Source organism: Ursus maritimus, unplaced genomic scaffold (assembly GCF_017311325.1).
Source record: "Ursus maritimus isolate PB19 unplaced genomic scaffold, ASM1731132v1 scaffold_33, whole genome shotgun sequence".
Taxonomy (NCBI): Eukaryota; Metazoa; Chordata; class Mammalia; order Carnivora; family Ursidae; genus Ursus; species Ursus maritimus.
The window spans coordinates 11439436-11451933 of NW_024425897.1; the positions used below are offsets into that span (position 1 = coordinate 11439436).

A 12498-nucleotide genomic window follows, 5' to 3' on the forward strand; every position below is an offset into this window, starting at 1 on the left:
AGGGAAGGGAAGGGAAGGGAAGGGAGGAAGGAAGGAAGGAAGGAAGGAAGGAAGGAAGGGAGGGAGGGAGGGAGGGAGGGAGGAAGGAAGGGAGGGAGGGAGGAAGGGAGGAAAATTATTTTGGTTAAACAGAGATCTTGGTTTTGTTGTTGATGTATTGTTGTTATGAGTGTTTCTGGGAAAAAAAGCTAAGAGTGGTCCCCTTCAATTTTTAATGTAATTATATTTAAGTCAAGTTATAGCTCAAACTGTGTGTGTGTGTGTGTGTGTGTATTTTAATATTTATTTATTTGAGAGAGTGAGTGAGTGAGAGAAGGAAAGAGAGCATGAGCAGGGGTAGGGGTAGAGGGAGAAGCAGGCTCCCCACTGAGCAGGGAGCCCAACTCAGGACTCAATCCCAGGACTCCAGGATCATGACCTGAGCCGAAGGCAGATGCTTAACCGACTGAGCCACCCAGGTGCTGCCCCCAAGCTATATATATATATTTTTTTAAGATTTTATTTAAATATTTGACAGAAATAGAGACAACCAGCGAGAGAGGGAACACAAGCAGGGGAGTGGGAGAGGAAGAAGCAGGCTCATAGCGGAGGAGCCTGATGTGGGGCTCGATCCCATAACGCCGGGATCACGCCCTGAGCCAAAGGCAGACGCTTAACGACTGTGCCACCCAGGCGCCCCCCCAAGCTATATTTTTTTGGAATAACATTTAACACAAACTCATCTGTATGCCAGAGACACATGCATCTTTTTTTTTTTTTTAATATACATAGTTTTATGGTTCAAAAAGTATCTTAAGACATAGAAAATCGCCACTGTTTCCCAAGGAAATGTTACTGATGGGGAGGTTTGTCTTGCTGCCCCAGTTAACCTTCGTTCAGAGTCTTCGGACAGACAGCTTTTGGGAGTTTGCCGGAGAGTGGCTCTCATTCCGCCAGGTCAGGGCTTATCGCTTTTGGCCAGAGGCCACCATAGTCATCTTGCGCCCTGCATCATGTCCCTTCCAGCCAGCCTGAGTGGATTGTTTTCCTATTTGATACTTTGGGCTTAGTAAATTTTTGATAAAGGACAAATTTAGAAGGACTTAACTTATCTCCTGTGACCTTCCTCCAACATCCTATAGAATGAGAAGGCCATTTAGGAGGCAAGAAATAGCTCTCTCCAGTCGCTTCCTTCCAGAAGAAACACTGAAGTTGCAGAAGCTCGGGCTGTGAGGAGGAGCCATGTGCTTAACTCACAGTTTTTCAAGTATTTGTCAGAGGAGGTAAAACTGTGCTATTTCCTGCCCAGAACCTGTGTGGAGCCAGTGACCATGAATAAATGAACGCGCCGATCAATATGTCAGCCGCCACGGCGGCGGCTTCACTCCTTGGGAAGTATTTTCTCTTGTCCGAATTCAGTTGGAGATGACACTGTTTCTGTGCTTCCCTCCAGGTCCAGGGTTGGCATCGCAAAGCCACTTCCTGCGGCTTTTTGTTGGTCCCCGTTCTGGAGGGTCCCTTTGCGCTGCCCAGTTACCTGTATGGCGATCCGCTTCGAGCCCAGCTCTTCATCCCACTCAACACCAGCTGCCTGCTCAAGGAGGGCAGTGAGCACCTGTTTGATAGTAAGAGACACTCCCCTCTGGACGTTCTGTCTCCACGAGTAAGACCCCTCTCCCCCAAGGCCACCTCTCTAGGTATCGAATATCGAATCCATGCAGGCTAGTGCACAGAGGCAGGCTTTGGACAAGGGGTCGGAAGGATCTGGGTTTCATGCTGGTTCTTCACTTAGTGGCCAGGTAACCCTGGACAAGTCACTTAATGTCTTAAGTTCCTTATTCCTCAAATGAGAGCATGTAAAGTTTAACGCTGCCTTGCCAACTCAGGAAGACCCTCGTGAGGCCTGGAGCAGATGGTGGGTGGGAGAGGGTGTGATACACTGTAAATCACGAGCAGCACTGGTATTCTCCCCACATGCTCCTTTCCGTGCTCCAGCTTCGGGCTCTGGGAATTTGAACCTTATGGGAGGCTTGAATCTGCTGTTTCATGAAAACAGGCTAAAGAAAGGGTGGCATTGAATGCAAAACAGGGTACAGCGTCCTATTGTGCAAAGCTGTAGTGTGTCAGCACCTGGAACACGCATGTGACTCGAGTCCCGCATCTCAAGGAAGACAGAGCAGGAGGGGGCTTGGTGGAGGACAGCAGGACTCTGATGATCGCCCTTTCCCTGGGACGGGGTTGTTGGGGTTGTGGTCCGACAGGAGCAGAGAGCGGGCGGGGCTGCCCTGCTGCTGCACCCTGGCCCAGGAGATCTCTGAGGGCAGGTGTAGGACAGATCGACGGCAAGTCTTCTTACTTCACGCAGCACAGAGCTTTTTATCACCGATTAATTGCCCATTTCGATGAACACATAAACAGCTCCTACAGAGCTCTCGGTGAGCTCACAAATGACCTTTTTAAAAGCAAAAAGTTAGAATTGCTGCCGATATGTCAGTAGCCCTTTCGTTTCTCAGATACAGAAATTATAAATGTGAAAGGAAGAACTTTTGGTGTGAGGGAATGGTTTCTTCCCGTGCCCATGTAAGTCTGTGTCGTGGTAGGTAGAAGACAAGAGGCCCAGGGGGTGAGAGGTCTCGCTAGGTCAGGGAGGCCACATTAAATATTGCCGCACTTTTCCTGTGACAGGCTGCCCTGGTGGTGCAAAGAGCTTGTGTTCCAAAGGTCCACCTGTATGCTCTTTGTTCGCATCTCAGAAGACATTTTTATATAGTCAGTGTTTACAGTGATTTTTGGGGTTCGAGGCGGGTCCCACAGAGCCACTGGAGGCCATAGGTCCCGTGATCCGTAGAGTTGACAAAGTGCTGTTCACACACACACACACACACACACACACACACACACCCCTTCCCGTTTAACCTCCCGGTGGCTGACAGAGGACCACTGCAGCCCTGAAATGCCACATGATTATATTCGTATCTGATGATTTCAAGTCAGGCAACTGCCTCATGCTGCTGTTTTTAATATGCTCAGGAGACACTTCCCCCACACCAGCCAGACTCTTCTGGGGTTTTCCACCTTCACTGTCACAGCACAGGATTGCTGGCAAGGCTGGCATTGGAGGACATTTTTGTATGAGCTGCTGGTTTTCCCTGCCTGTTGTAACCCAGGCTTCAAGACCAGCATCCTCTGTTGGTTGCCATGGTTACAGCTGAAGAAAGGAGTCCTAGTTTAAAGGAATACGGGTTTGAATCTAAAAATCAATTTTCTTCTGCGCTGCTTTTCTTCCTGTTATCTCTCCTTCCAATAGCAGTGGATTCAAAAGCTTAAAAATCTGACAAGGAATTTGCTGTGTGTGTGTTTTTACCTATTAAAGCCAAAGTCTTTTTTCTTGTTTGCTCTCCAGTTGCCTAGAGCCCTCAAATGTATTCTAGATAGAAAATTCCAAATGTAGAGAGAGTAGAGAGAGAGCCCCTGTTCTTCAGGCTGTCTTGTGCATTTGCTCCTTCAGCCCTCAGCTTCTCAATCCCAAGAGCAGCGCTGGCCCGTTGCCTGTTGCCGTGCGACAGCCTGCCTCAGCCCTCCACCTCCTCATCAGCTCTTGGTCCTCACACCAGTTCTGCAGAAGGAGTGAGGCTGGAGCCATGATGTGGGCGATGGAGGAAGGCACTCGTCTGCTCCCCTGCCCTCCCCAGCCCATCACTTTTCCAAACATAATTTTTATTTATTTTATTTATTTTTTCATTAGAGAAATGCAAATGTTTTCTTTTCTTTTTTTTATTTATTTTTTTACTGTTTTTTTATTATATTATGTTAGTCACCATACAGTACATCCCTGGTTTCTGATGTAAAGTTCGATGATTCATTAGTTGCATATAACACGCAGTGCACCATGCAATACGTGCCCTCCTTACTACCCAACACCAGCCTATCCCATTCCCCCACACCCCTCCCCTCTGAAGCCCTCAGTTTGTTTCTCAGAGTCCATAGTCTCTTTACTTCAGTTTCCCTACCCCTAAAATGGAGCTTGTACTATTGTCTTTCCTTGTAGGGAAATGGAAGATGGGTAATAATTTTTTTTTCTCCTTAGAAGCCGATAACATGCATTTAAAGCTTATCTTTTGTTTGCATTTTAATACATGTTCCTTTCCACTTTTGGCATAGGAAGTTATTAGAATGAGTCTTACCTCAAGTTCTGGTAGCTCACACCGGTTGCTGAGGACTCCTATTCAATGCCTTTCTAGACCCTGAGAGAGCTTCAGGGAAGGGGTGGGTGAGAATGCACCTTTGTTCCTTGGGATGGAGGCTGGTCTCTCAAAAGCAGGTAATGTGAAAAGGCAGCGCTTAAGCTCAAGGGGGGAGGAATGGCCACCAGAAGTGAAGGGTACAGAAAGCCAGACCCAGGGAGAATTACAAACCTTGGGATCACACCCTGGCATTTGTTCTTTTTTCTCCTTTCAGGTTTCGAACCAGAAACGTACTGGGATCGAATGCACCTTTTCCAGGAAGCCATTGCACACAGGTTTGTCCCTTAGCCAGAGGGCATGATAGGAGGGTGTCGGTGACTGTGGTGAGTAGCAGTTACCAAACCCAAACCCACTCTGTTTCATTTCTGGGGAAATGGATCTAGTTCACCCAAGACCAACCACTGCCCATACCCTACAGGACCTTTTGCCTTGGTTTCAGAGATAAGCATTACCCCTCCAGTTCCTGGAGCTGTTGTTTTTCAGACCACATTACCTTCTTCCAGTTGAAGGGAAAGCATAGAGCTCCCTCCTTAGCCTCCAACAAGACCTTGAGCCAAGCTGTCCAGGAGATGACATGAGAGGAAAAACTGTAAAACGCTTCAAGAGCCCCTTGACAGTGCTGAGAAGATAATGGGGGTTAAAAAGCAATAGATAAGTCCGTAGGTATTTACTAGCACTAGGATATATGCCTCAGGGAGGGGCTTCCTTGGGCTTAGCTGCTTACCCCTCAGGCCAGTGCAGCTTTGTCTGTAGAACGCACCACGCAGTGTTCATCTGCTGCTTCGTGTTAACCGTGGCAGAAGCAAGTCCTCTGTTCCCACTTCCGTAACCCTCTCGCTGCACCGTCTTCAGTGTCCTGCCATCTCCTTATTCAAGTGTATTCGGCTGTTACCACCCCACCTTGCACCCGCTCCCGCCCCCGGCCCACCACAGCCAGACTTCTTTCTTCCAGCAAGAGAGGGTGCCGACTGGGGGCAGAAGGTGGGGAGCACAGTGGATCCGTGGCAAAGGGTGTCGATCTGGGAAGCAGACAGGCCTAGCTCACCTCCGCCTCCACCAGCATGTGGCTGAGGAACTGTGAGCACGTTCTGGAACTGCTTCACCTTCATTTTCTCACCACTCACTGGGTTGTTGGGAGAGTTCTTTGGAGTTTCGGCACCTAGGAAGCCCTCGGTAGACAGTGGGTATCATTAGGAAGACCCCAACCAACGGATGAGTTTATAAGCAGGTCTGACGCTTCCCTTGGGTATCATTGGGTGGTGATTGGATTTTGCTGGCTAGATGTCACTCGAGATGTAGCCTTTCGAGTTTTTCATGTTTTCTGTCCCATCCCTACGAATCACTGCGTGGACTCTGCTGAGTGTCCCGGCCCCTAAACCTGTGCTCCCTCCCCCACACAGACCCACCATCTTCATCATATCTCCCCCCACATTCTCAAAACCCCCACCCCTTCCCACCTGTCAGTCTTGCTCCACCACCAATTCCTAGGTCCTTGCTCTCTGAAGCCCTCCTTCGCTTTTTCCCAATACACTCTGTCTATCTGTTACACTAATCTAGGGGCCCCTGGAGGGCAAGGGGATGCATTTTTCTCTTTTGTTTCCCTTTACAGCAACTAGCAAGTGCCTTTCCCAGAGTAGCTTTTGCACAGAATGGAACTCTAGGTTGCATTGTGGCTCTGAAATGAAACATTAGCCCACCCATAAGTTTCATCTCTGAAAGAGTTAGAAACCAGTCCAATAAATAAAATCTTAAAAAAAAGAAGAAGAAGGAGAAGAAAAACTGCTCCAGCTTCCCCGGACCCCGCTGCTGTGGCTCCCCGGCTCCTCCTTCATATTTGTCTTGGTGGGATGGGTGCCCCCCGCCCCCACCCTCACTGTAGTCCTGGCTCCAGTGCTCCCCAAGTGGACAGTGAAGGGGCCAAGCACCATGTGGTTAAATTGCTGTTTTAAAATTAAAGGTCTTTCCTGGTGACCTAAGGAAGAAATGAGGCACGATTCTGGTCAGGCTGATCGCGTGCTGAGTAAATAAGCAGACTTGGTTGAAAAGTAGAGGGAGAGAATGGCAAAATCCAGAGCTATCCCTACACATGATGGAATCAGCCTCTAGATGATGGGGCTTGCTGTGCACGTTAGCTGATCCATTTAACTTGCATATTTGACTTCATGTGTGCTGTGATAAATAATGATTGACAGCCGGTGTAAAGCTGGTAGCTTACAAAGAGGACGCAGCGAAAGGAGACAGGTGTTTTACCTCCTTTAGTTCTGCCTGCATCACTGCCTTGATGACAGAAACCTCTCAGACTCGGGGCGGAAGCCACATCTGTTAACACGTCCTTTTCAGCACTTAGCAGGTAGAGCTGTAATAAATGTGTATGATGGAAATAGAAAAACCCGGAATAGAACAAACCATAGATGAGAAGCAGAATCGAATAAGTCATAGATGAAAAGTGGCTTCTCCTGCCCATTTCTAGAACACAGCGATGCAGAGACCCCCAGACTCAGTTCCTCATTTTTAAGAAGAGAATTTCAATTAAGATCATTCGTTGTATTTCAATTCAGAGCCTTTTTTGAGAACCTACTATGTGCTTAGCTGGGAAAACTAAGGGAAAGGTGTGGCTAAGGTGAATTAAGATAAGGACCTCCCCCCCTCTCCTTATGTGGGTGGGCACCCAGCACATTGTTGGACCAGATGCGGATTCCAGGGAGAGGCAGAGAAGAGGTGTGGGGTGGGACAACGTGACAGCGCCCAGAGGAGGGTCTGACAGGACAGCTGGGGGGCATGCAGGGCAAGGGGTGGCAGGCAGAGACAGGGCTGGATGTGGAGTGCAGCTGGTGAGAGGACTCTCAGCCACCTGGAGATGACAGGAGGCCTAGAGGGAGGAGGTCTGGTGAGGGTAAAAACGAGCAGCCTGAATGTTCCATCTCGAAAGAGATCTTTCCAGGTCCCTGTATCTCAGGCTGTCAGAAAGTCCTCTTAGCCACATTTGCTCCCCCTGTCCCTTTAGCTAAGGAGGCCCTAATCTGTGTGTCTTCCTGTCCTCCCTTAGGTTTGGGTTTGTGCAAGATAAATATTCCGCCTCTGCTTTTAACTTCCCTGCTGAGAACAAGCCTCAGTACATCCACGTTACAGGTGAGACACTCCAGGCAAAACATGGGGCAGGTGGGTCCCTGTGACGGGAGCCTGTACACGGGGGCTCCTCCCTTTGACCGACCCTATGTCTGCACAGCCACCCCAGCTGCCCTGGGGGCCCTCCTGGTGGCGGTGACATGGGGCCTCCCCTTGCTCCTCAGGAACAGTGTTCCTGCAGCTGCCCTACTCCAGGCGCAAGTTCTCAGGGCAGCAGCGGCGGCGGCGGAACTCCACCAGCTCCACCAACCAGAACATGTTCTGTGAGGAGCGCGTTGGCTACAACTGGGCCTACAACACCATGCTGACCAAGACATGGCGCTCTAGTGCCACGGGGGATGAGAAGTTTGCTGATCGGCTGCTCAGGGATTTCACGGACTTCTGCATCAACCGCGACAACCGGCTGGTCACGTTCTGGACGAGCTGCCTGGAGAAGATGCATGCCAGCGCCCCGTGAGGCCAGGCCGCACCTCGGTTTGAAGCACAGGGAGGATTCCACTCTTGCTGTCTGTGTCCAGTAGGGGCAGTCGGGCTCTGGGTGGCGGGCGGCAGTGCCCCCGTCGGTGAGTGGGGGCCACTGCTACTGCTTCTCCCCCCCCCCCCACAAGATGTTCTTCCCCTCGAGGAGAAAGACTTGGGAAGAAACGAGCTCTGAGAGCAGGTGGGAGGCCCAGATGGTCCGTGGGAGGACCTCAGTACTGGTGAGGGGGGCGAGCAGCCCCCATGAATGTCCTTGGAGAGGGGGTGGCTCCCGCGAGCATCCTTTCCCTCCACCAGCCGTGGGCTTTTTGGAGCCGCCTGCCGCTTCCCGCCGGAAAGTGTGCACAGGATGTAAGATAATTTTGTGAAATAGTGTACCATAGGCTCACACCAACTGTATATACCTGTACATATCTGAGGCAGGAATAAAGTGCCACATGCAGCATCTCCAGCCCTCGCCTGGTTCCTGGCAGCAGTGATCCCATCCTCGGCTGGGCAGTTGGGCCCCATCACCAGGGACATAGTGGCAAATGAGGCAGCCACAGAAGGTGAGGAGGACTGTAGAATTCACTGTCTTGGAGAGTCTGGTTGTGGGTTTACTGAAAGATGTCTTTTTACAGGCCCTTGAGCAAGAGCAAAATAGTTTCTTTCAGGCCTAGTGAGCAGAACACATAGTACCATGTGCAACTGCAGGCTCGTGCTGTCGCAGTGAATCTTGCTAAGTGTGTGAGCCCAGGTGTGGCACGTGGGTGCCCTGGCATTCTTAAAAAAAAAAAAAAAAAAGGAAAGTCTCCATTGACTCCAGGGTTTAGAACCCACTTCTTAAAGGGATAGGATTCAGCATGGTGCCTTAACCTCAGCACCCTGCCCTGACCTGCTGGTGGCAGGGATAAGGGGCTGCAGGACAGAGGGGACCTGACAGGTACTGTCCCTTCCTCCCCCTCCATCTCTCCACACAAGCCCTGTTGATTTTGCTCCTCAGTAGCTTGTGAATCCACCCACTACTTCCCAGGCCCTCTGCTGCGACACCCAGCCCAGCGCAGCCCTCCTTCATCTTCCTCTTCCTCTTCCTCTTGTATGGCTAGGAGAGCCCCTAACCTGTCTCTGCTTTCCCTCCAGGCCATCCTCCACTTGGCACTTACAGTCTTATTTAAAAACCACTTTGAGTGTGCCTGCCACTTACTTAGACGTCTCTAGGGAGTTGAACTTCAAATATCTTAGACGTGGCCATGTGCAATCTGGTCCTGGGCTGTTCCTCCAACCACCTGGAACATCACTAACTCTTTAGCGGCTCAGGTCTTTGCACATGCTGTTCCATCTGCTTAGAACATGCCTCCTCTGCAGGCCCACTCTGCCTTGCTAACTCCTGGCCATCGTTCATCTGCTCTTCACTCACGTGTTACTTCTCCAGAGAAGCATAGAGGGCTACCTGTCAGGTCTTCCCACAGCACCTTGTACTTCCCCGGCAACACTCGGCACATTTCCATGCTAGCATGATGGAAACTTGCCTATTTTGTTCGTCTCTTTGTTCCTAAATGTGTGTCATAATAGCAGATGCTGGAGAAATGGTGTTGGCTGAATAGGTGGAGTGAATGAACTCTGGACTCATGGGCCAGGCACTGGGTGTTGCATCTGAATCTCCCCGCACTGGGTTCTTAAGTTACTTAATAGAGCCTGTTTCCTCATCTGTAAATTGGAGCTATTTATGGCCACATGTAGAGATTTTGAGAGAATAGATCTGTTAATATGTGAAAGCATGCGGGTTGATTCCTGGTCAGGAACAGGTTCCTGACAAAAATCCCGTTTTCTGTTCTCACCTACCCTTCCCTCAGACAAACCTTTACTCTTTGTTAAGTGCCAACATCCTTCATTTATAAAATGGGAAACTGTCTGTTAGGGTGGTGGGAGGACCAGAAGACAAAATTACATGAAAGCAGTTACCTCCCAGCAGATAGTAAAAGAATGTCGGCCATTCTGACATTCCCAGATGTAAAGTCCTCTTTGCCACATTTCTGAGCCAGCTTCCTGCATGATGTTGCTGGATGCAGCAGCCACTGGCCTGTCCGGATCAGATCATGTGGCACAGTCATGTGTGGTCCTCAGCATCCTCAGTATCCTACTTTCTGCCCTCCTCTCTTCCAAAGATGAACCAGGAAAAGAAGGCTCAGAGAGTGACTTGGTGGAAGAAGACAGCCGACAAGCTAGAATGCTAGCCGCTCACCCTTCAGAGCTGGGCCTGAAACACCTATGCCCTTGAACCCTAGTTCCCCTGTATTCTTCCTCTCTGACCAGTACCTCCTTTCACCCACTTGTCCAAGCAAGAATCTGGGAGTAGAACTCAATGCTCTTTCAACTCCACCATCACTAGTCCTCCCACCTGTCCCTCAGGCCCACTCACTTCCCTCCATGCCTGCTGCCCAGGTGCAGAGAGAGCCCAGCCTGAGCAAGCGTGTGGTTAGACAGGAGGGATGTGTGTGTGCAGATCAGAGGCCCCACACCAGGTGTATAAATGTGACTAACCATTCCTTGGTGGAGAGAAAAAGGCAGGAAGCTTGGGGCCAAGAGGACCTGGGTTTAAATCCCAGCCCTGCCATTTCTTTGCTGTGAGAGCTAGGAATGTTCTATCTCCCAAGTGTGCTTCCTCACCTGTTAGAGATGACGTGGCCTCACATTTCTTCCCAACCCCATGCACGTGTGCGCACACAACACACACACACACACACACACACACACACACACACACACTCACTTCTCTTGAGTGTTGCTCTTCTTCTGTGCTTGTGACAATGTAATTATTCGCTGACCCCTTCAGCCCCCTAGGCTGACAATTTCTTCTGGCACACTCTCCAGTCACTGAGAGTTGAGTGAGTGAGCCTGTGAGACCAAGGGAGCAGGTGCACATGGCAGGGCTCCTCACAGGGTCCAGCACAAAGGAGAGTACACATGGACTGTAAGGAGGACCTTGATGGCATCACCAACCTGGCTCCCTAAATTAAGTCATGGAGAGTGCTTATTCATGTTCAGAAATGGGGCATCAAGGCCCAGACACATGCACAACATGCTTTGGGGTCACCCGAGTATAAGAGGGGATGAGGGTGGTCCAGTAAGACGAGCCTTAGAGCAGAGGGGTTCTTGGAGATCTTGCCCAACATTTTCATTTTCTCCCAGTTAAGGAAACGGGGAATGACCTGCCCCAGGCTCTAGGTGGCACTGGGATAAGGACCAGGTCCTCCGGTTCCCAGGCTCAGTGTTTTTCTAAGCATTTGGTTGTAGTCAGTAGTGTGGTTGTTGAGAGGGCAGGCGTAGGAGGCAAGTGGCTGGATTCAGATTCTAGCAGGGCCACTTGCCAGCGTGAGTCTGTGTAAGTTACTGCATCTCTCCAAACCTCAGTTTCCTCATCTGTAAAATGAGACACTAGTACCACCTCCCAGGTCTTGAAAACCACATGAGAGAATGTGGGTAGAGAGCGTGACAGTGGCTGGAACATTGTGCTCCTCCCTCAACATCAACTGTTAAAATGATGACCGTTGCCCCCAGACTCTGTGAACCCCAGGAGTTTAGAGAAGGGAATAACCAGAGAGCTGGAGTGGACAGGCTAGTCTTCAAAGAGGAAGTGGCCTTGGGCCTCGTGGGGAGTATAGGAGTCAGAGTGGTCAAGAGGCTGAGCCCAGTGTCCCCACTAGGGCCCAAGGGCTGTACTCCACTAACTAGTTGCTGTGGTCGTTCTGCCTTATCTAGGTCCCAAGAACTTTGGCTGAGAAGTTTTTTCTCTTGTCAGAAGTGCCACGTTGCTGAGAGCAGCAAGAGAGCCTTCTGACCATGCCGTGCTGGCTCCCTCTCATCGTGAACAGGGTTGTTGCCTGAAGCTGAGCAACTCTGGAGATGTTTCTTGGTTTTGTGGTTGTGCTGGGCTGTACCCAGGCCCTCGGACACCTGGGGAGCACTAGTCGGCCTCCTGAATGTAGAAATGAATCCGGGGTGGGGAACCACACAGAGTGTGAGATGCAGAAAAACCAGATGGAAAAGAAATGAGATAGAATAACGCCCTCACCCTCTACCAGAGGAATGGGAATAAGCCAAGAAGGCTTCAAAGCCGAAGTAGTAGCTGTGTTAGTCCCCCACCTGTGGTTCTCCGGTCTCCTGTGTGAAGTTGCAGATTCCAGAGCCTCTCCCAGAGATTCTGATTCTGGAGGTCTGGGACTCTGTGCTGTAAACTGACACTCTGCTCTCGGTGGTCTGTTTGAGAAACCCTGTTCCATATTCCTTCTCTGAGTTTCTTCCTGAGTACACGCAGCTCTAACTAGCCTGGAAATCTGATTCTTAGACCAAAGCAGATTAGAAGCCACACACCGAAAGGCAACATAGTAGAGGCAGAGAACTTGACGGCTGAAATGACAAATGACAGCAGACGTAGAGAGCTGCACGGGGCCGCCCAAGGCACAGGACCGCCAAAGCCTGCGCAGCTGGGCCAGGAACTTCCAAGAACTGCATGGGATAGGGGCGCCTGGGTGGTTCAGTCATTAAGCGTCTGCCTTCGGCTCGGGGCGTGATCCCAGGGTCCTGGGATCGGGACCCACATCGGGCTCCCTGCTCCGCTGGGAGCCTGCTTCTTCCTCTCCCACTCCCCCTGCTTGTGTTCCCTCTCTCGCTGGCTGTCTCTCTGTCAAAT

General features: G+C 50.5%; 1 protein-coding gene across 1 annotated transcript in view; it reads left to right on the forward strand.

Moving 5' to 3' along the window:
• Nucleotides 1-8280, forward strand: part of DEPDC5 (DEP domain containing 5, GATOR1 subcomplex subunit) — a 120983-nt gene extending 112703 nt beyond the window's left edge. The window contains exons 40-43 of the mRNA XM_008710586.2: nt 1433-1604; nt 4438-4498; nt 7270-7352; nt 7514-8280. Of these exons, the coding sequence (XP_008708808.1) occupies nt 1433-1604; nt 4438-4498; nt 7270-7352; nt 7514-7806 (609 nt within the window). The 3' untranslated portion in view covers nt 7807-8280. The remainder of the gene's footprint in view (nt 1-1432; nt 1605-4437; nt 4499-7269; nt 7353-7513) is intronic.
• Nucleotides 8281-12498: the final 4218 nt, after the last annotated feature.